The sequence below is a fragment of the Opisthocomus hoazin genome, chromosome 4 (assembly GCF_030867145.1).
Source record: "Opisthocomus hoazin isolate bOpiHoa1 chromosome 4, bOpiHoa1.hap1, whole genome shotgun sequence".
Classification (NCBI taxonomy): Eukaryota; Metazoa; Chordata; class Aves; order Opisthocomiformes; family Opisthocomidae; genus Opisthocomus; species Opisthocomus hoazin.
The window spans coordinates 20,657,202-20,679,650 of record NC_134417.1 but is presented as its reverse complement, the minus strand read 5'-3'; the positions used below and the strand labels follow the sequence as shown (position 1 = coordinate 20,679,650).

Here is a 22,449-nt window from a genome sequence, read left to right as displayed (position 1 = left end):
CTGATGTCAGGAGAAGCTGTCTAGGTAATGAAAGATTAAGTGGTGCTGGAGGCTTTCATTTAGGTGAAGGAGAGGCCATGCAGAGCCATGTCCACTGGGGGTTTATTCAAGTATTTTGTGGTACAGAAATCATGTAGAAACAGTCTATGTCAGTGGGATCTGTCCTGGAAACACAGCAGTATATGTGGTTTTGGATATAAATTGAAACTCCAATTTTGGACAGCCTGGGGAGAACAACGTATATGTCTTGATTTATAATAATTCACAATAGAAAAAGCCTTGGAATTGGCTTTCTTAGAATAGGCAATTTCAGAACAAAGGTATACTGAGCGGCAAGTGCTGAATAGCAAACATGCTAGGCGCAAAGGAGGGAGGAACTGGAGGATGAAATAAGCTTTTTTCCCCATCTTTGTATAAGACAGAATTTTATTTCTCTGTCATAATGAGTGTTACCAGTGGGAGATTGTCCTTTTATTTTTACTGTAATTTGCAGTAATTTTGCAGCAAAACAGATATTTAACTCACAATATCTCGCCAGAATCTAGCTTCGAGAACTACAATGGTGTTGGTTCTGTAGTCTTGGTATTTCCTTTGTGTTGTTCTTCTGCAACATGAAAGTTTATTCTTTCTCTTATGCTGCCAAAATCATTAAGATGTGTATTGGCATTGTAACATCCGTAGACCTGTGTCTTCACCTGTCTGTGCTTTCTCCTCATCCAGCAGTGAATACATTCACTCTCACAGTCGTCAGAAAGCCTCTTCATATTCTTTGTCCAAGAGTCTTTTGGTTTTAGCAGTAAGGATGATATTTGATGAAGGCCTGGTTGATCTATTTGTATTAACAAGGTTAATGGGCACTGCCTGGTTCACTGGATTATCTCTTTACCTGTTCTTGCTTGCTTTTGTGAAGAAGAAAAGCTGTCAGTAGCTTAGTGGTGAGATGAGAAAGTTTCTTCTATGTTTGTGAGTTGGTTTAAGTTTCCATCAGCCTTTGGAGAGTGGGAGGATTAGTTCAGTTTTTGCCTTTCTGCTCAAATGCCACTGCTTTTGGAATTGCCTTTGTTTCCCCTGGAGTTATCCAATTAGCAGTCGTTTTAACCAAAATGTCAGTTATTGGGACAGTGTTATCTACCCAAGCGAATCTGTTATTTTAGGTTTGTTCTACTATTCAAACCATCTACCTTGAAACATCTTGTTCAGAGTGATGCTAGGAAAACTGGACCTACAATGTATTGTTGTCCCTGCCAGCCTCTGTTATTGTGACTCCAAGCAGCATGTGGAGTCAAACCACAGACTCCACAGATGGGCTGTTTAGAAAGGAAAGGTCAGCTAATAACCAATACTGAAAATGCTCCCTGTAGAGAAGAGCGGTCTTTATGGGGAAAGAATCTGTGATACCAAATTGTAGTTTTATAAACAGTAGAAATCATGCGTGCTTCTGTCACAGAAGCATGGTGATAGTTTCCATGGAAATAAAGATTTTCATCTACCTTCATCTATCAGTTACTGAGATAGGAATCTCTCCTTCTGAAATCCAAATGCCAAGGAGATTTTGGACAAAGATAGAGCATCTGGTACTACTCTGGTACAGAGTAGTTTGCATGATCTTGAAGTCCTGTGTCTCCTGGGTAATTGCTTTGTACAGTAGCTGTTCACTGCTTTGGAACACCAATAGAATCCTCCTTGTTTCCTTTAAAGTCTAAAACTTGTCAACACATCACTGAAAGGAAAAGTGGAATAGATTTCAACAGACTCATCACATTAAATTATGTGTATTGACTGACCTGCTTTCATAAACGCATACAGAATATGAATGAAGAATGATGTGCTGGAAGTTCAGGGACTTGAACCCTTCAAATAAAGCTACACCTCCATGTTTAGCACAGCAGCCACTACTAGCAATGAAATACTGAACTTTTTAATGGCAAATGGTATAAAACTATCAGGTAGTAGTAGCTGTCTACTGGCATTTAACAATACTTGGGTTGTTCATAACTTCAGTTTGATAAAGTTGTAATTCCATGCATCAGATGACTTCTATACCAAGCAATTCATAGCCTATTTTAGGATTTGGAACAGCTTTTACTGCTTTTGTTCTTTGTTGTATTGAAGATTTATTTAGGAAAAAAAAATCAGGTACAGATATTTTCTTCATTCCCTCATTCTGGGCGTGCAAATCTGTATTGTCAGTTTGGGGGTGCTTTTTTGTTCGATGCCTTCCCTCCATCCCCCTCAATAAGATTGGCATACATACAGATAGTATTTTGTCATCCAGAGAGTTGTACTGATATTTGTAATAAATATAATTGCATAGGATTTTAGGCCTTGAGTGTTTTCAAGTGCTGCTGCTTTGCGCCTATAAAATCAATTATTAATTTCATTTTTCTTTTGACCTTTTTTTTTTTTTTCCCTCCCTCCTACATGAGAAGAAGTTCTGTAGCTTTCTGGGTCTTTGGAATTAATCCAAAGTTTTGGGGAGTTGTTGCCTGTAAAAGCATTCGTAGGAGATCTGCAGTGGTCCAGCACAGCCTATATTTAGCTAAACTGTTTTGCAACTGTTGATGGGGAAAGTATGCTAGGTGTTCTATAAATATTCATGGTACTGTGGAGGTAAAATTTTTCACCACAGGAGTTTAGTCTGGAAATGGCAGCAGTTTTCTTGGACCCGCTTTAACATTAAAAACAGGCTGAAAGCCTAAAGGGTCATCAGCTAGGACTTGATTTTTCTGTTCGGAGCTTTTCTCTTTCTTGTGGGTTTTTTTCTTGTTCTTGAGGTGGAAAGAATTAAAAGGACAGAATCCGATCCTCTTTTATAGACTGTCACACATGGCATGTTTCTCTTTTCCCTGCTTAAATGGTTAAGAAATGTATAGATGGAAACAAAATTTGATTCCAAACTCATTGCATTATACGTCCGGGCAAATGTGCCACCTTGCCATATTCATGTTCCTGACATAGAAAGAATCATATAGAATGGTTGGGGTTGGAAGGGACCTTTAAGGGTCATCTAGTCCAACCCCCCTGCAATGAGCAGGGAGATCTTCAACTCAGTCAAGTTGCTCAGAGCCCCGTCCAACCTGACCTTGCATGTTTCCAGAGATGGGGCATCTGCCACCTCTCTGAGCAACCTGTGTCAGGGTTTCACCACCCTCATAAAAAATTTCGTCCTTATATCGAGTCTAAATCTACCCTCTTTCAGTTGAATACCATTACTCCTTGTCTTGTTGCTACAGGCCCTGCTGAAACGCCTATCTCCATCTTTCTTATAAGCCCCCTTTAAATACTGAAAGGCCGCAGTAAGGTCTCCCCAGAGCCTTCTTTTCCCCAGGCTAAACAGCCCCAGCTCTCTCAGCCTTTCCTCACAGCAGAGGGGTTCCAGCCCTCGGATCATTGCTGTGGCCTCCTCTGGCCCTGCTCCAACAGGTCCAGGTCTGTTCTGTGCTGAGGGGTGCAGAGCTGGATGCAGGACTCCTGGCGGGGTCTCAGCAGAGCGGAGCAGAGGGGCAGAATCCCCTCCCTTGCCTGCTGGGGATGCAGCCCAGGGGACGATTGACTTTCTGGGCTGTGAGAAAGAATTTGAGCTGGTTTATGCATTTCTCTTCCCAGTCCTAGCTTTGATGAAAGGCAGCTGGGGACACTGGAGTGAGATATAATCCAAGATTCAGAAATTCCTAGAACATTTCTTTGTTCAAGCAATACTGAGACTCTGTCTCTTTGAGAGCCTTTAGAGAGCGTCTTACCCTAATGTGGTTGCTGGTGTACTGCCAAAAATTGAAAAAGCATTAAAATTGAGAACCTGCCTCTGATTTCAATGGGTCTAGGAATACCTTACCCTGGTGAAACCAAGAATCAAATTTTTCTTTTTTAGTATGTGCCTTATGTGCTTTTTTTTTTTCTATTTTTATATTGGTATGATAGCGCAACTGTAGTAAAGAATGAGATTGGCTGAGTTTTTAACAGCCGCTGGCATATCCTAAAGGCTACACGTGTCCTTGGATTGTCTTGGAAATTATTTGGTCTGGTGGAGGACGAGGGCAAATCTGATTAGAAGATTCTGACCCTTTCAAAAGTGTTATTTAAAAGGCATAATAGCTAGTGTCGTCTTGAGGAAGCGATTTGGGGTGGTTGGGGAGGCTTCTTAAAGTGGTATAGTGGGTGAGAAAGTCAAAACTAGGACTCTCTTGGAAGCTAGAGATTTTCTGATTTAGGATAGTTTCCTACCGATGTAACTGAATGGCTAAAGACAGTATGCTGTGTTCCTTCAACATGAGCAACATCTGCAAATTGCAAATTCGTGTCTGTTCTTAACAGACATTATTTGTTCTCTGCTTGATTCTGTAGACAGCTCTGGAGAGGTTTTGTCCTGAGTAAAGCTGCTAGCTGATATACCAAAAGACTTTGATGCCCACGTACTTTTAGGTGGAACAGGGTTCTGAAAGGAATGTCAAATGTTAGAAAACAGCGTAGGCTTTTAGCCTTTCTGATAACTACTAATCTTTAGTGAACCTTCAGTAATCTCTTTTAACTTGCAAATGCCATAGAAAAATCAGAAAGACTGAACGCTGTAGGAACTATGTTATATGTAATAAACTAGGAACTATGTTATATATAATAAAACATATTCTAAACCTCTGAAATCAGGTTTCAGGACCCTTTCAATTTTTAGTAAAATGGAAAACAAGATCAAACTGAAGCTATCATTTCCCTAGTGGCAGAAATGGACCATAGATAGATCTAGTGGAGTGACTTTGGGGTATTTGGTCCAGGAATGACTAAAAGTTCCTCCTTAAAAGGTTTCTCTTTCTTTTATTTAGCCTCAACACAATGGAATATCTCCCCGAATGTTTAAGGCTTTCATAAGTAAAGGCCACGCAGAATTTTCCTCTAATAGACAACAAGACGCACAGGAATTTTTCCTACATCTTATAAATCTAGTAGAGGTGAGAAAAATCTGAATTACTGCTTCTTTTCCCTGGTTGTATTAGGCGGTGAGGGCAGACTGTTCTATGAGTGGCTCATTTTTTTTATTATACTCCTTTTAGCCTTGGATATGTAGAAAATGACACTAATAAAAATGTATTTTGGTTTAGAAACATTTTTTTCTTGAACTCTCCCTTCTCTTTACTTTAGACTCTTGCATGACTTCACATAGGGCCAGTGGTGCTGATAACAACTGCAAGAGATATAGAGATGTCAGGCATCACTGCACAAGCTATAAGATTTCTAAACATACGTGACTGTCCTTTCAAATTGTTGTTCGGTTTATGATTACATGCTATCTGTTTGTTTACCATATTGAAGTCTGTCTTGGAATATTAATGAATTGGGTATTATGATTATTATTATTCCAAATTTACATCACCATTGGAAGCAAACTTATTGCCATGTCCAGTTCTTTTACAAATACCAGCTGTACGTCATTGAATTATTATGGGAGCAAGGACTTCCCTGCTGAAAGCAAAGTGACTGTTTGTCAGTTGAATATTTCTGTATAAAGTGTTAGTTCCACTGAGCTCGAGCTCAATGTTGCATGTAAAAGAATCAATACTGTGAATTTTAACGCTGTCTTTCTGAAAGGGATATTTACAAATACATGCAGTTTTGATTTAAAGCATTTCTTTCTTGTCCATCCTTCCTCCCTCTTTTTCCCATTTTCCCCAAGAATCAAGAGTGTTTATTCGTGTGTTACAGTCTAGATGAAGTTATTCACATTTGCATGCATAATGTTCCACATCCCAAAACACATGTACTGATTATAGGGTGGTTGGAAGACATTCTTCTGCTTTTTGCCTGATAACAGACATTAATATGAACAATAAAGAGGAGGTATTTTATTTGTATGACATTCCCATCTGGATAATGAACTACTACAAGTTGCTTGTTCTGTTTCAGTGCAGATTCGGAGTGGTAGGAGCCGTTCTATTTGCTGAATGGATGCTCCATGTTACTTACCTGAGCTTTCTATTTTTATTGTAACCTGCCACCTTTCTACCTCCTTCTGTTCACCTTGACTCGGGCAAATTCATGAGGCACATACCCTGCAAGTTACGGTGTGTAGAAAGATCCTGCTGTATATGCAGACATTGTGGACTTCAGTGGGATTCTCTGTGGGTGCAAGCATTCTGCATGCATAAAATGCAGGCTGAGCTGCCAGATCTAGGTGCAAGATTAGTATCTCTGTGCTTGCCATAAACCAGCCAGCAGCCTTTGGGTTCTCTAGTCATTTTAATGATTGTCACTTAAACAATTGGATCTAATATTCCTTTCAGAGGAGCCCTGTAGGTTCAGAAAACCCTAGCGACGTTTTCCGGTTCCTGGTGGAAGAACGCACACAGTGCTGCCAGTCCAGAAAGGTCCGCTACACAGAGAGGGTGGACTATATCATGCAGTTACCTGTGGCCATGGAGGCAGCAACAAACAAAGGTAAGGAAACCAACTGGTCTATTGACAGACATTCTGGTGACTCCCTCAATCATGAGGGAATGAAGTTCTCACCTGCGTGTGGTCTCTTTATATGGATAGAATGGGTCAAGGCCATGTGGCATATCAAACCAATGAAGTGATGAGGAGAAACTTACTTGGTTTGGTTTTCTTTAAAGGAGATTTTAAACAGACATCAGTTTGTGGCTTTATCATCCCTGGTTATGTTTTTAGGGATCAAGAGTCCTTCCTGGATACTCTTGACAAGTTTTCGGACAGGTTTCTTTTCAGACTGTGGGACCACTAAGTGTCACCACTCAGAAATGTATCACCAAGAATGTAGCAGTTTGTATGATAAAGGCGTCAGAGATTTGTGATTTAAAACTTTGCCCTGTATTTGACCCAGGGATGTGTCACACCACTTGTAGTACAATTTATTTACCCTTGCTTTTTATGCATGTGTATGCCTAAAGATCCCTATTAGGACTGGATTTGCTTTGTCTTGGACAGTGAACCAGTGTATAAAAAATTCCGAATTCTAAAAAAGGAACTGAGCATCCTAGCTAATGAATATCTTGTAAAAACAAACACCCAGTCATGAAAAATTAGATAATATAAAACCCAACCAAATAAATCAGCTTTGTGCTCATTAGCAGCAGTTTGTAAGATCTAATGTGATAATAGAGAATAGGGGTATAAGATAGTTTGTTGTCTATAAAGCCAAAACACACAATTTGGATATCCTGGGCTTTCAGAGAGAAGGGAAGGAGGATGAAGTGGTGGACACGAATTTAATATATAGGAGTGGTTTGCTTCATGTGTATGAGCTGCCTGAGAAAGCATAGTTGTTTTTAAAGGAGATAATTGCTGAGAGGGCTAGAAGACTTGGAAGTAAGAGGGAAGTACTGAAATATCTTGGTTGCCCGTGCAAGCAGTAATGAAGAGTCTTGCAGACTAACATAATAAATGTATGCTTGAGATGGAATTGAAGGGGACATTACAGGAGCACTAGAAGGGGATGTGCCTCTGGCTTCCTACATAATCTCAAAATTTAAGACACTTTAAAGCCAGAAGGAAATATTCTGATTATTTGGTCAGCTCCTGTGACATAGTACAAGACAGAGAATTCCACCTACTGCTTTTTACCTAGCCCACAACTCCCTGAACTGGATAATATATTTTATCAAGACCATTTTGACTTGAAAAAGTTAAGTTTTGGAGAACTTCGTGTTCTTTGTTTATCAGTTTCAGTGGTGATTCTATTGCTTATAAAAGAGCATGTTACTTCCAGGTAATGGCTCAAGAGGTATATTAGTTTATGAATTTACCATATGACACTGCTCAATTTGCCAGTGTCAGGACTCTTTCTAGCTCATATATAATCCTGTCCTGTCTAGAAAGTCAGGTGACACAGATACACAGCAATGATTTTCTAAGTCAGATTGAGCTGATAAAGTGGATAGTTGGTGTTACCATTAATACAGGATTCTAGCTGTCATGGCAAGGTTTTAATTGCCTGTTGCCCTGTATTTCCAGTTCTGTGTTTTCACCATGAGCGGAAACCTTCAAAAAAGAGATGTGGTTGTAAGTGTGGCTCCTGACCCCAGTACAGACAAAGATTTGATGTCTAGTTAAAGCCATGTAAAAGTTTTATCAATAAGTAGGTTTTTGCATTTCTAAAACTTGCAAAAAGAAGACTGATGAGGGACATCATAATCATGAGTGTTCATTTAGCTGTTAATGTCATATGTATTTCTCAGATGAATTAATTGCCTATGAATTGAAGAGGCGAGAAGCAGAAGCTGCAAGGAGACCTCCACCAGAGCTCGTCCGTGCCAATATCCCATTTAGTGCGTGTCTGCAGGCCTTTTCTGAACCAAACAATGTAGAGGATTTCTGGAGCAGTGCCCTTCAAGCAAAATCTGCAGGAGTTAAGTAAGTGTGCATCTGACTGCCTATGAAAAAATGATATGGTAGTGCTCTGTGCTTGTCTTGCTGTCTGGATGTGATGCAGAGAGAAGCAGACAAAGGCGTAGTGGTCTCTGGTGTTATATTAGTGTCGGGGCTCAAAAATGTGATGTGCAGATCAAGCCTGACGAGAGTTGTATTGACCAATTGAGCAGGAAATAAATTGTTCTTAACAGCTGAATTCCAAAAGGTGATGCAGTCTGGTTGTTAAGAGCTTGAACTTTAAATGCCTTGTAGCTTAATTGTCTGACAACATTTTAGAATCGGATCCTATGTATCGACTAGTGATAGAGCTCTGTATTGTGTGGTAGGAGACATAGTCTGGATCTCTGTGCTTAATCTCTTGATGTCTTCATTTGACTAAAAATGATGAACGGCATGGTGTGGCAACAAAACAGGGTGAAGCAAACAAAGGTTGTGTTTCGTATGAGAAAGTTCTGTGGATGGAGATTTTTGCATTTGTGAAGTGCTATGCTGAAAACTTTGTTTTTATTATGTTGTTATGTTTTATACCATTTATTGTTTGTGTTTGGATTTCAACCCATCACCTTTGTATGCTACAGTGTTTGGTTACATCTGTTAAGTTTGCTGTCACTTAGATGGGGCCAGGGTACAAGATGGACATGAGAAAGAAGGAACCCGTCTTGTGTGTTTATAACCAGGTAGATAAAAGCACCCAGAACATCTTGGGCTTAAAAAAAGTGTTAAGAAGAAATAGGGTGGCAAGTAGATATCAATGGGATTTTCAGGGGCAGTATTTCTTGCTGAGAACAAGAGTTAGTCTCTTACCCAGTTCCACTTTTATGTCAGCAGCAAGGATTGTTTGAAAATTGGGCTCTGCAACTTGTTTGTTATGGATAGGTACCTTCTATTTTTAGATCACTTAACATACCGATGACTCATTGCTCTCTTGGCATACAGTTTCACTGACATTGTATTTAAAATTGGAGACAAGTGCACATGGTGGATAAAAATGCAGCAGAAATCTAAAGGGTTTTTTTATCAACTGTGAACATGTTGGAAGAACATTCTAGTCTTCAAATAGATCCAGGATTAATTTAGCGGTTCTTCATCCCCTAGGTCTTTAAAAACATTGAAAGATGAAGAATAATTTGCTATTTAAAATTCAAAAGTTTTGTGCTGCAGATGATAAAGTTACTAAAATTGCAAGGTGGTGCTAACAAGAATTTAGACAGTAGTATGGTAGCGAGGCCTAATATTTATGATGCATTTATTGTATTTTACCCAGAGTTAGGTGATTTAAAAGAAAAGATGGTGTGTATGAATGGAAGATAAAGCGAAGGATGCAGATTAAATGTGGGAGAAATGGGTGCGTAGAGAAGGAGAATGGTGGTACATATAATGTTGTGTTGTGTTCAGGATTAAACTTTTTCTTTTCACTAAATGAGCAAATATCAGGGATCCCCTTAAAACCAATAGCCATCCCCTAATTTGATAAATATTATAGTAGCTTAATACAAATATTACGTAGCTTTTTTATATAACACTCATGTGAAAAACTACAAAAGACAGCTTTTTTAATCTTTGCTTAATGTAGTGCTTTATAGGTGGACTGATACCTCATAGATAATGCTACTGTTACTAGCAAGGGAGTGAATAAAATGCAGATTTAATTGTTACTCCTTTCCGTCCAAGATGTGGTTTAAGCCCATGCCCTGACATTTTACCCAACATGTCATTCAAAACTATTCATACATTTCCTGACATTCAACTTCAGAACTTGAGTAAGCAAGTTTAATATTACTTGTAGTGGTTTTTTATAATCTTTCTACTAGCTGAATTATCTGCAAGAGTTTGGGCTGATGTTCAGATTATGAATGTATAGAAAGCTACTACGATATTTTTCCGTCGTACTTGGAAGCTTTTTTGTGAAATTTATGTTTGTAAAATCCCTCACTATGGATCTCACTCAGGGCTAAAGTTACTCATCTCAGTGTGCATGAGGTACTGAAATCTGTGTTGCTTGCGGTTTTGGTGCCTCGTTTCAATGAATTGTATTTCTTGTTCTTCCCAGAACTTCTCGTTTTGCTTCGTTTCCTGAGTACTTAGTGGTGCAGATAAAGAAATTCACCTTTGGCCTTGATTGGATACCCAAAAAACTTGGTATGTGCCTTTTGTATTTACCTTTTTCTCATTTTATCCAAGATAATCTATAAGGTATGCATGCTTTGGTCTATAATGAGGACCTGGCTTGAGTCTCAAGTTTAAATTGTGAAGATTGTAATTGAATCTTTTTTCCTTTTATGACAAATTAAACCAATCCATCAGGTCTGCGGAGTTAAAATACAGTTTCATGTAGTCTGACCTCCTAGTTAAATTGAGCTTTAGTGTTCCAAATTTCTCAAATAACTGTTTTCAGGAGGAGAATCCTGGCTGTGTTTGTACCTTGAGTACCAGAGTCCCTTCTCTGAAGGGGTGGATTGCAGCATGAAGTCATTTTGCTGGATTCATAAGCTTAATCTGTTTCTCTGCTTCTGTAGATGTTTCTATAGACATGCCAGATTTCCTAGATATCAACCACCTTCGGGCCAGGGGTCTCCAGCCGGGAGAAGAGGAACTTCCAGACATTGCTCCTCCTATTGTCATTCCTGAAGACCCAAAAGGTATGTACTAGCTGCTTCTCTCCTGTATTCCCCTTTCCCTCTAGCACATGCTGATTGTCTTTAATCTTCACCTTTTGGAGCTATGAACAAAAAAGCAGCTCTCTGTTTCTGTAACTGAAGACTGTTACAACACCGCGCAGCCTTTTTTTTTTTTTTCCGCTCCCTGCTAGACAACCCTAGTTCTTCCAGTTTTTTTGCTTTGATGTTTTCAGGATTTATGATTGATAGTGTTGCTTTGGACTCTCTCCAAATAATTTATATTTTTATGAAATTGCAGTGCCCAAAGATAGACACTTCCCGGGGCCTGGTGCAAAGGATGTGGTCTCAGACACCTACACTGAGTCTCATGATAGGTGTCAGAAGTGGGGTGGAGCATTAGTCCGCTCTTTTCTTATATTTGCATAAGAGGTGTTACTGAACTGCTGTTATCTTCAGAGCACTTTTGTACTAAAGCTTGTCTAAAACCTGGTGATAAGTAGTCTGGGTAGTACCATAGCTAAATCAATCTCTCAGTTCTTGTGTAAGTCCCTGTGTACAGTACGTGGTCCATCCTGGTCAGAAGGAATTTTAAAATCTGTCAGTTGCTCTGATTATTTGCTGTAGGTTTTAGTGTTATGGTTCTGAGCAGATGGTCTTCTGCTCAGTCGCAGAGTTTACCTGGGTAGCTTGAGGCACTTTGGTTCTAGGTAGAACAACAAACACACCATGTCTGCAGAATCGATTCATTCACAGTACAACAATACCTAATACACAGAAGACCATGATTTAAGAAAACAGTTTTCCAGGCATAGATGAGATTCAAAATCTTATTAATTTTTAAATTACAAGAATTGTTAGGTTGCAGTAAGGCCCTAGCAGCTGTGCGTGCACACGTAGTCCCCTTCTCTGGATGTACGTGGGTTGTACAGTCCATTAAAAAAGGCTCTGTCTCAAGGAGCTGATGTCAAACTGCTGACTAAAAATATTTGTAGAGCAGAAAGAGGAGTGAAGAACATGCTATGCTGCTTTTCTTTTTAAAATACTATTTCTTTTACTCTGAATATTGGAAACCAGGATATTAGAACATCCTCCTTCCTCATTCCCTGTGTTTCTCTGGAGAATGAAATGGTTTATAGCAAGTAAAATCGTGTTTTCGTAGTATGAACTTAGACTCAGGTTGTTGCAATTTCCTCCCGATAACTGAAGTTTGAATGCCTCAGGACTTAATAGGAAACCAGTAATGCAGCTACTGTCATGACATGATTGCCACATTTGCTTGGATATTTGTAATAGCGGTGATATAATATCAAGCTGTATGTATGTGAAAGGAAGCTAGTACCTGAAATAGTGTGTCAGAGCAAAGGCTATGGCAAAATTAGGTTCTCTAAAGGTTTTAATTTTGTCCGTTATCTATAGGTTCCTTACAAAGGCCTATTCTTTTCTATCCTCTTGCTCAATGGACTGACCTAATTTTAGTGTAAATTCATGGGTGACGGTACCTTATCTATAACAAAACAGATTCTTGCTTAAGTTGTCTTAGGACAGTCATCAGCTATATTTCCTACTGGTTTATAGTACCAGTGACACTTTGCTCTGAGTTGAGTTAGGGAAATTACTGGGCAGAAACATCCCTGATCTGTATGAGGTCAAACGTTTCTATGACTTTAAAAACATGGAATTGTTTTTGCCCTATGAATCTACTTAGTCCTCATGTAAGTCCTTTTCCCTGGTTTTTTTTCCTTTCTTAATTTTCAGATCATATGAGAAACGATTTTGTGGAGTGTATGCATCTCATTTTTCTGAGACTGGTATTTCAGCTGCTTAAAAAGTTGTCATGCTTTTGCTCAGCTCATGGCTTCTCATAGAGATGCATGAAATATTGCCCTGCATGCTTCTAAGTAACAGCTGGTTTTTGTACTTGTTCTGCATTTACTTCCATGTGTGCAGGACTCTTTAGGAGTCTGTAGTAGCATCAGCATAGCCAGAATATGAGCTGCTCCTCTATCTGCTGCTTATCAGCAGGATCTTGCAGTTCTGGGGGTCACAGCTTCTTGATCCTGGCTCCCTTTGGACTATGACCTCAGCTGAAGCTGTCGGACCTTGTCATTCAGAGATGAAGTTCAACTGGAGACTGCTAGATCCAGCAGCTGTTGTTTTTCTCACCTGCAAGATCCTGCCTTTAAGAGAGGTGATTGCTTTTGGCTGCCATCTCTAGCTGAGCTCAGCACCTACCTTCTTCACCCCTGGAAATCCAGTGGTGAGTTTTTTTAATAAATAAAGTCCTGTAGGAATTCATCAAGGTTTAAGGATCTGTGTAGATTACTGAGACAAAAGATTACCAGTAAGTCTGTAACAAATGCTATAATGCTTTGTACAAGGCTGTTTTCTAATAGGTGTGGGTTTATTGTGGTACTAAAACAAATCCAAGAGATATGTATTGTAATATGTGGCATCATAAATAACAATAAGAAATACCATACAATTGGTGAAATTAGACTTTTATATTTTAGAAGGTCCTTTCTTGTAGCTCTAGATATTGATGAGTCTTCAGTTATGCAGCTGGCAGAGATGGGTTTTCCTTTGGAAGCGTGTCGGAAAGCTGTGTACTATACAGGCAACCTGGGTGCTGAAGTTGCTTTCAACTGGATCATTGCACACATGGAAGAACCAGGTCAGTGGTTGGAAGGTGTAAGTTAAACTCAACCCCTGGTTGTGTATTTTGGCAGTCAGTAGAATTTTTATAATGTGTGACAGAGAAACAATGGCCCACTTCTCCACCCCAGGAAACCTGGAGGTGTGAGTGAATTTTCCTAAGCTGCTTCTGGAACATGCAGATCTTAACCATTATGTGGCATCCTCTGCGTAGAAGATGACAACAAACCTAAGCTACACCAGCAGTACACTTTCCTGTCCTCACTGATGGCGTGGGCCAGCTCTCTTTTTCCACCCTCTGGCTAGGTCCGTGCTGCTAAGGGGGAAGCTGACTTGTGATCAAATGTAAGTACAAAGAATCCTGTGGTCCAGATGCTCTTCTTCCATGTCAGCCTTCTCTGGCTCAGGCTAGAGTATTCATGCTGTACTTGGAACTTGGGCTGTCTACTGATGGACAGGACTGCTGGATGTTCTCCACTTTCTGTGTTTCACCCATGCCAAGTTTGGAGCCATGATTCAGCACTGAGTATACCTGAGCATTCCTTTGCCAGGAAACTCCAGATTTGGTTGAATTCACACTTCACAATGGGCTTTTGCGTTGCTTGTGTAAATGGGCAATGAATTTCACTTGGGCTTAACAGACATACTTCAGCTATGGAATCAGTTCATTTTACACCTATACCTGTATCAGCTGGGTTGTCTGCTATTCTGGTGTCATCATTGCTTCTGTACCGATCTTTGCTACTTTCCTGCAGTTGTTTCCTTCTGTGATGTGCCAAGTTGTTCCAGCCTGCTCAATATGAATTTGTCCACCTAGATATTATGTAATGTGTGTGTTCATTTTGTTTTTAAGGCTTTCCTCCCATCTAAGTCCCAACTGGGCCAGTGAAATTAACTTACGTTGATTTCAGGACTGCTTTTGAGGTCCTGTTTGTTGTTTGTTTGTGTTTGTTGTTGACTTTCCAGTTCAGTGGGGAAAAAGTATGAACTGATGAATGTTTGTTTGCTCCAGACTTCGCTGAGCCTCTGGTCGTACCTGCATTTGGAGAAGTTGCTTCCAGTGCGGCAGCTGCGTTTGGAGCTGTTGGGCTAGATAACCAACCTCCCGAAGAGATGGTTGCAATTATCATTTCCATGGGCTTCCAAAGGATTCTAGCAATTCAAGCACTGAAGGCAACAGTGAGTTCCATGAGCTGTTAGTAGCACTGGGGTTTCATTTCACATTATCTGCTTTGTACATGTGCGTGCCTTTGAAACACGTGTATGAAAATCCCGTTAGTGGATGATGCACATCGAACTATTCTGGCAAAGTCTGGGATGCCTGACTTGTCTGGGTTAGAGTGGGGAAGGTAGTTTGTGTGTTTTAAAGGAATGTTAAAGTGTGGAGCAAAGTGAGGAAAACTTAGGTTCTTTTACCATCTGTTGAGAAACAAACTAGATGCCTAAAGACTATGCATCTTCAAGATGAGAACCTGGGGGCCATGGGGATTGGTTGTGGGAGGATTTCTTTTCCATCTGTCAAGCCTCTGCAGAGTGCTTGTTGAATACTATTTTCCATGGAGCTGGAGTATGTATCTTACAAGTTTTAAGTGCTGTCAATCATGATCCTTACTCAGTTCAAAGACTGATGAGGGGTAGCATGATGCTAGAGAATGTATTAAAGGCTGCTTTTTTGCTTGTTTGACTCACAGAACAATAATTTGGAGCATGCGCTGGAATGGATCTTCAGCCACCCTGAACTCAAGGAAGAAAGTGAGCCTGCTTTGGATGTGATGGATATGGAGAACAATGCTAATGCCAATATCCTTGCAGAGACAGGATCGGAGGGACCCAGGATCAAAGATGGGTCTGGAAGTAAGTTCTCGTTCAGCTTAGAACTGGCTATCATGTTGTTGTGTCACACTTACACCATTCATAGAGCTCCTTTCTGTCTTGAAAGTAGTTATCGTGTGGTTTTTGACATGATCCAGACAATTTACTTCCAGTCTTGCTTCTGGGGCTGAGTCAAACTCTATGGGGCTGCCAAGTTATGTGAGCTGTGTTTGCTCAGAAAACTCTTTCACTGGACTCACTGAGTAACCTGAGTTCAAGTTTCTTGTTGCCACAGCATATAAATCTATCCTGGCCAAACTTTACTACTTGTTTTTTCACTAAAAGATAAGACAAAGAAAAACTAGAATCTTTAAATATTCAGGGGTTGAGTATCCTAAAGATAATGCTGCTGTTACAGACCACCTGAGTTTCTGTCCTCCTGTGGTCTGATGGGAGATTTCATAATCCTTTCAACCAAGTTCCTTATTCTAAACATGATGGGTATAGTTGGTATCTGGCATGTACTGCTATGCTATTTTCTTTTGTTTCTTTCTTTGAGATCCTCAGTCAGACTACTGCTAAACAAACCACGAGATGGGGCTGATGTACAGCAGTCAAAATTGTGAAGTAGGCAAAGAACCTATTGTGAGTGTAAAAGCACTGGAGCACAAAAGCTCAGCGGTGGTTCTAACATAAGGATATCACATAATGTTTTTTGAAGGGTCTTTAGGGACTGATTCTAATAACTGCAGTATGTTCCAAACTTGTACCTCTGATCTTGGCTGTAATGGTCTTATAAAAAAAAAAAATTAACAGCCAATTTGATTTTTGTTTCTGCGGTTGGTATTGTTATATAAGAACATTCATTTCTTTGTTTCTAACATTATAAAGACCAATCTTAAGTGTCTTGGAGACATGGGAAACATTGTTTATCGTTGGGTTTAAAAAAAAAAAAAAAGATTTGGAATAATTATTTTTTGTGGTACTTAGCCTTTATAGACTGAGACCATTTACTGAGTGCCTGAAATCCCGATAACCAACATGATACTGTAAAATGGCTCCAGAAAGCCCTCTCCACCAAAATCCAGGCCCCTGTCCTTATGCAATATCCTGAAAGAAGGTACCCTTTTACTTTTGGTGGTAATTTGGGTGAATGGCATGAATGGGTGGGGAGCAAGAACCAATGCTAAGTTCTCCAGAGGCGTTAAGCACAAAAATTGTCCTTGTATTAAAGGAAGAGGTTTCTTTCCTGACCTCTCTTTTATGGGCTGCTGAAATATAAACTTCTGGTTTTTATTTGATTTATAGGGGATCTGTGATCACACTTACAGACATAACTTATATAAGTGCAGAATGAACTCTGTATCTGGCACTTTCTGTGGTACTCTCTGTGAACTGAGAATGAATCTACTGTTTTCCCTTTCCTGGTAGGGGCTGTGATCACAGCCCTGCTGTGTGTGCATAGATCTATCTGGGTTCGATTTGGATTGGTTTGAAGTTTGACAGTGATTCTGACTGCTAGCTAAAGCGAGAATATGCTGCAGTCTTAACAGAAATTGTGTTTTGGGATGCAGAGTCTGAGTTAGGAGTGCATACCTGCTTCTCCAGCGTTAGAAAGATAGTTTTCCCTGGAGTCATATTGCAGTATTAGCAATAAAACACTTACGCTACCTTTTGTATTTCTTAAACAGGATATGAGCTGTTTGGGTTCATCAGCCACATGGGAACATCCACAATGAGCGGCCACTATGTTTGTCATCTCAAAAAAGAAGGAAGGTGAGTGGAACTGGGAGATACACACAAGGAGGAGCAAATGTTTTCTTTGAAGCACGCATCTGTACAGAGCAGGGTGTGTAGTCATGGCAGACAAAACACACATGTTGTTACCATGTGTGCATTTCCCACCAAAGAAAAGAAGATTGTTACAGGTTGTAGATGTTATGACTCAGTTGTGATTCCTTTGAGGTCTGTGCTGAAACGTACCATCGTCGCTCCTGTGCATACTGTTCCAAATCTCTGTTCATTTTGGGGCATCAGTTCTGTATCTGGCTATGTTTATCTGAGCTTCCCCCGACTTACTTTCATTCCCCATCAACAGAAACCCATCAAACTGTGGGCTGATACTAAAATTGCTAGTACTGCAGTGCTGATCTTGGGTGTGATTTTGATGTGCTCCTATTATTTGACATTGGGAATCTGTGATGTTCCTTCATTTGAACTGTAACTACACATTCCACTGCACGTCCCTTTTCCTTTTCAGTTCCTGACTCTGCCAGTCAACCTGCTTCGGCTGTTTCTCTGATCTTTTGTTGCAAAGCCAAATTTTAGATTTTAAGCTCTTTGAAGTTTGAGTCTAAGAAGTCCCTGATAAAGTTGTGATGATTTTTATATACATGGAATGTAATCAATCTTGTTTTCATTTCAGATGGGTGATCTACAATGACCTTAGAGTCTGTGCCTCAGAACGACCTCCCAAAGACCTGGGCTACATGTATTTTTACCACAGGATACCAAGTTAGGCCTCAAATCTACTACCTGGCCTTAAGAAGCCATAAGCCTTTTTAACCTGCCCAAAAAAGCATACAATAAAAAAGAAAATCTAAAACCAACAAAAGACCCCTAATCCTTGGACTGCCGAAAAGCAAAGGAAAACATGGGATATTTATAGTTTATTTAAAAACAGTCATTTGATGCTGCCTTAAATGTTAGAGGGAAAATTTCTATTAGCTGATGTATAGTATGTTGTTTTAAATTTATACACCTTAAAGAATACCTTAAGACCATGCAGATTACTGGTGGAGTTTGCAGCTAGTATATGGAGAAAACAGAAGTTTTGGAGTTGAACAGAAATAGCCCAGTTAAGCCCAGCTCCTGCCTGTTCTGTCCATGCACCCGTTGAAGACCACAAATACCTGTTTGCGTCTTTGGTAACTGGGAGCCGGTGTTTTCAACCAGAGTCCAGACCACTCAGAGAAATCATATCGCATATGAAGTTGGAGGGACGACGTATGTGAGTGTTCTTCAAAGCACAGTGTCTTATTTGAGAGATGATTTTTGGTACAGTGAGAAAAGTTAACTAAAGCTATGTCTGTTGGAATTCAGTTTTATGGTATTTTGGTTTGCCTTTCTGATGCATAGACCTAAGAAACTAATGGAGATGGCAGTGATCTCCTGTCAGTGCCCTGTATGTTTTCTGCGAAAGAGAAACAGTAGATTTTATTTTTGCTGACGCAGGTTTCTTCATCTTCTCTTCAATGTTTGTTTTGCAAGTTCTTCTGACAGACTCAGGATTACAGATGGCTAAAAGAAGCAGATTTTCTGACTATAAAATTAAACACATACCCTCAGGAAAAGCAAGGCTATTATTTAAACTTTTATTTTCTTATGAAGGAGGTAAAGAAGGGGTTAATGGCCCCTTTTATTTATTTCAGGGAAGTGTGCATCTAGACCACTCACATTCCAGCTGAAATCAACTCCCTGACAAAGTACTCACAGTGCAATTCTGCTTTCTGCCAAAGACTGCTTAAATATTTAGTTCCATCCATGAGTGAGGGAAATTGATTAGTAAAATTGCTGAGTTATTGGTTTTCCTCTCTCTCCTCCATCCTTAAAAAAAAAACCAATAACAACAAAAACACCCTAAAAACAAAAACCCCACAAAACCCAACAAAAAATATCCCAAACAATAACAAAAAAAACCCACCTTGAAATCATGTTTCAGCTTTCTTAAAACTTGCACACACACCAATAATCTGATCCCTTCAACAGGCGCCTTCTGAAAGGGGTTTTGTGTCTCTGGCAGGGTTATAGCGGTGGGTAGGTACGGGCAGGCTTTGCCTGTCTCTCTTTTTGGGGTGTTACTTCAATTTGTGTCACAGGCAAGTCTATATATGTAGGGTTTTAAATTGTGCTTGAAAACACTAATTCTAGAAAAAATACAATGGCGAGTGTGAAACTTTTCATGATTCCAGAAAATCCCCAAAGATTCAGTGTTGGCCACTGCTTAGAGACTGTTGCTGGAGTTGCCTCATATAATTTCACTGAGCCCTCAAAATAAATTGGAACAGTCAAAAAAAAAAAATAAAAAATTCCTCCTTTCAGAGTGCAAGAGAGGCAGGGAGGTGTAATTACATTTTGTCTGCAGTCAGTGCCTGCATGTTTAATAGCAAAATTCAGGCAGCTACACACTACAGAAGAGAACCCAAATTAAAAATCTGGTTATGAGTAGGACATTTTATTTATTCCAGCGCTTGGGGAAAAATAGTTCTCCCTCTGGTCCCAAGGCCTCCTGCAGAGCCAGAAAAACACTTGACTTTTTTTAAATCAGTTTTTGATCTTCAAAGATTATGAGGGAAACTCTAGTGTGATAATCCTGTAGAGTGTAAATGGTGCCTAATTGCTGGGAAAGCTTCCTGCACTTAGTGCTCTTATTGACACGAAAGAATGGCGTCCTAGCACATTAGTAACTGGCTCCTGAGAGATTCAGCTGCCTTGTACTTATTGAGCCATCAGGTCTGGACAAAATAAAAGCTACCAGTAATTTTTTTCATTCTTCCAAATTTTGAGTATTTGTGTATTTCATCAGAAAATGCCAGACTTGAAAACGGGATCAGCAAATTATGCAGTGATACATCTTCTATTTAAAGTGAAAGAACAAAACTTCCATATATATTTGTGCTTTTTCATTCTGGCAGTAGAAAAAGGACAAAAACCTCTCTCTTTTTGTTGGTGGTGTTGTTGTTGTTGTGGTGTTTTGTTTTTTTTTTTGAGTGCCCAGTTGGATTCTGAGGAAGTTCAACACAAGAGCTTCCCTCTTACCTCATGAACTTAAAGGGCTATTTATAAACTGACAAGATCTGGTGGCTGCTACCTTTTTATTTAGAAACCTCAGGTAAATAAAGGCAAACAGAGTTGTTCCCATGTTTGTTGTTAAACTGGAAACATGGCTGGTCTCGTGGGATTGAGGATGCAGCTTGGACTCTTGCAAACCATTTGTCTGGTACATCCTAAAACTGGAATGGCTGTGGGACTGATGGATCTCAGATAATAGGAGGCACGCTTAGAAAGCTGGCAGGTGATAAACTGGAAATGGTAAATGGAAGGGGAGAGCCATTCACTGGCTGTGAGAGATGAACTGTAGCAGCTCGGCATCTGAAATTCTTTTCAGTTCGTCACACTTGTGTACTGCCTGCCTAAACTAGTAAGTGGGTCAGAAGTGCAGGGAGCAGTTTAGGGGAAAGGCTTATGGATCTTCTAAAATTTAGCACTTGAAGATATGTTGAAGTTCTTCAGCTGTTTGAGGAATTATCTCCCAAAGTAGTGGCTTCCCTTCTTTTTCAAATGGCCAGTGAAGTCATCTCACTTTTGCAATGGGATATGTGTGAAGAACATCATGGATCTGGAGGAGCAGGATGTAAGCTCCTGACTGTTCATCCTCATGTCGGGGAGAGGACTTTGTTTTGTTTGCTTGGTTGGTTTTTGTTTTTTGGTGGTGATGTTTTAGTTTTTTTTTAAACTTCACCATGCAGAAGCCACAATCAAACAGACTGTAATGAATAGATGGCTAATTTATCAGGCTTTGCTTGCTAGAATTTGTGTGCACTTAATTGTGCTGGGCCAGGCCTCAGTGCACACCCTGGGCAGCGGCTGATGAGGAAACTCTGTCTGGGTGCTGTACTAGCTTTTGGGGGTTAGGTGTGCTGAGAGCTTCTTAACAAAAAAAGGAGGGAGAAAATAAAATCACTGTGAGCTGTTTGAGACAATCTAGCCTGAGAATTATGGCAAGCCAGGACTTGGCAGCAAATAATGGTCTTATTTCTTGGACGGATTTTTACTTTTTCATATGACACGTTTAGATTAGGAGAGTGGAAGGAAGAAAAACTCAACAACTTTTCTGTGTCTTCCTTTTCCCCTCTCATTCCTAGCAGCATGCTGGATGCAGTAGACCCCTCATTCTGAGTCACAATCTCCAGTCTCCAAAACACATGTAGATACAAACTCCTATTTAATGTTCCTCGATAAAATGTAATTAGGATAAAAATTTAATTTATTCAAAACTATGATTTAAAAACAAGCCTAGATGTCTCTGAACTACTGTCACTCATAATTCTACTGGGTTCAGTGGCATTATCTCTGACTGACTTTGGCATAACAGAAGCCAGAATCAGTCCATTTTCTTTGAATCAGGCAGCCTCCACTGGGTTGTAGCACACATTCTGAATATGGATGTAACTGGAGCTTGTTAGATTATTTTAGAAGCATCTCCAGTTCATTCCTTTTGTTCTCCATCCTGGCAGCAGCTATTTTAATCTTCTTTGCATTGAAAAACTATGCAAAAGATGTAACTGGACATAACTTTTTATTCTTTCCACACCACCCTTCTTACCTTAATGGCTGAGATCAGTTTCTGGTTTCTATTCACTTTTCAGTGGTTTTACTGTTGTATCCTGGAAGTGTCTGTTCTGGTTTACTTTGCACCATTCAGAGTTGTTTGCTTGAAGCACTGTTAACATTTTTGAGAGTATTTGTCTGAGATGAGAAAGGTTGTGAATGACATTGTTGCAACTGTTTTAAATTAAAAAGAAATATTCTCACATCTTGTGACTGTGTGGATTCTTGCTTCTTTCTTTCCTATCTGAAGAGGAATAGACTGAGTATGTTTTGATGCTCCTTCTTTTGTTACCCTTTGTGGTTGTGTTTGGTATTTTATTTAAAAAAAATGCATAGGGGACAAAGGTTTGCAAGCTTGCAGCTTGTGGCACTTTTATGGATGGAAAAAAAAATAAAATAAAAATCCCCAACCCCTGGGTGGATATAAAACAGGGCAAAAATAGAAAATAAGATTTAAACTAAGACTATTTTTATGTTTTTAGTCTTTAAGCCAGTTGATGTTCTTTGAACAAAAGAGTTCGCAGTGTTCATGTGGAAGTGTTATTTCACCCCCAAATTCCTCCTGTTCAATCATAGTTTTTAACTTGGTCTGTAACTCCTCTTA

The 22,449-nt window shown here is 39.7% G+C and overlaps 1 protein-coding gene across 1 annotated transcript in view; it reads left to right on the top strand.

Moving 5' to 3' along the window:
- USP13 (ubiquitin specific peptidase 13) overlaps positions 1 to 22,050 on the top strand; it is a 57,152-nt gene extending 35,102 nt beyond the window's left edge. The window contains exons 11-21 of the mRNA XM_075418280.1: positions 4,815 to 4,940; positions 6,270 to 6,423; positions 8,181 to 8,355; positions 10,424 to 10,512; positions 10,890 to 11,012; positions 12,747 to 12,773; positions 13,519 to 13,662; positions 14,656 to 14,822; positions 15,335 to 15,497; positions 17,147 to 17,231; positions 17,881 to 22,050. Of these exons, the coding sequence (XP_075274395.1) occupies positions 4,815 to 4,940; positions 6,270 to 6,423; positions 8,181 to 8,355; positions 10,424 to 10,512; positions 10,890 to 11,012; positions 12,747 to 12,773; positions 13,519 to 13,662; positions 14,656 to 14,822; positions 15,335 to 15,497; positions 17,147 to 17,231; positions 17,881 to 17,974 (1,347 nt within the window). The 3' untranslated portion in view covers positions 17,975 to 22,050. The remainder of the gene's footprint in view (positions 1 to 4,814; positions 4,941 to 6,269; positions 6,424 to 8,180; positions 8,356 to 10,423; positions 10,513 to 10,889; positions 11,013 to 12,746; positions 12,774 to 13,518; positions 13,663 to 14,655; positions 14,823 to 15,334; positions 15,498 to 17,146; positions 17,232 to 17,880) is intronic.
- Positions 22,051 to 22,449: the final 399 nt, after the last annotated feature.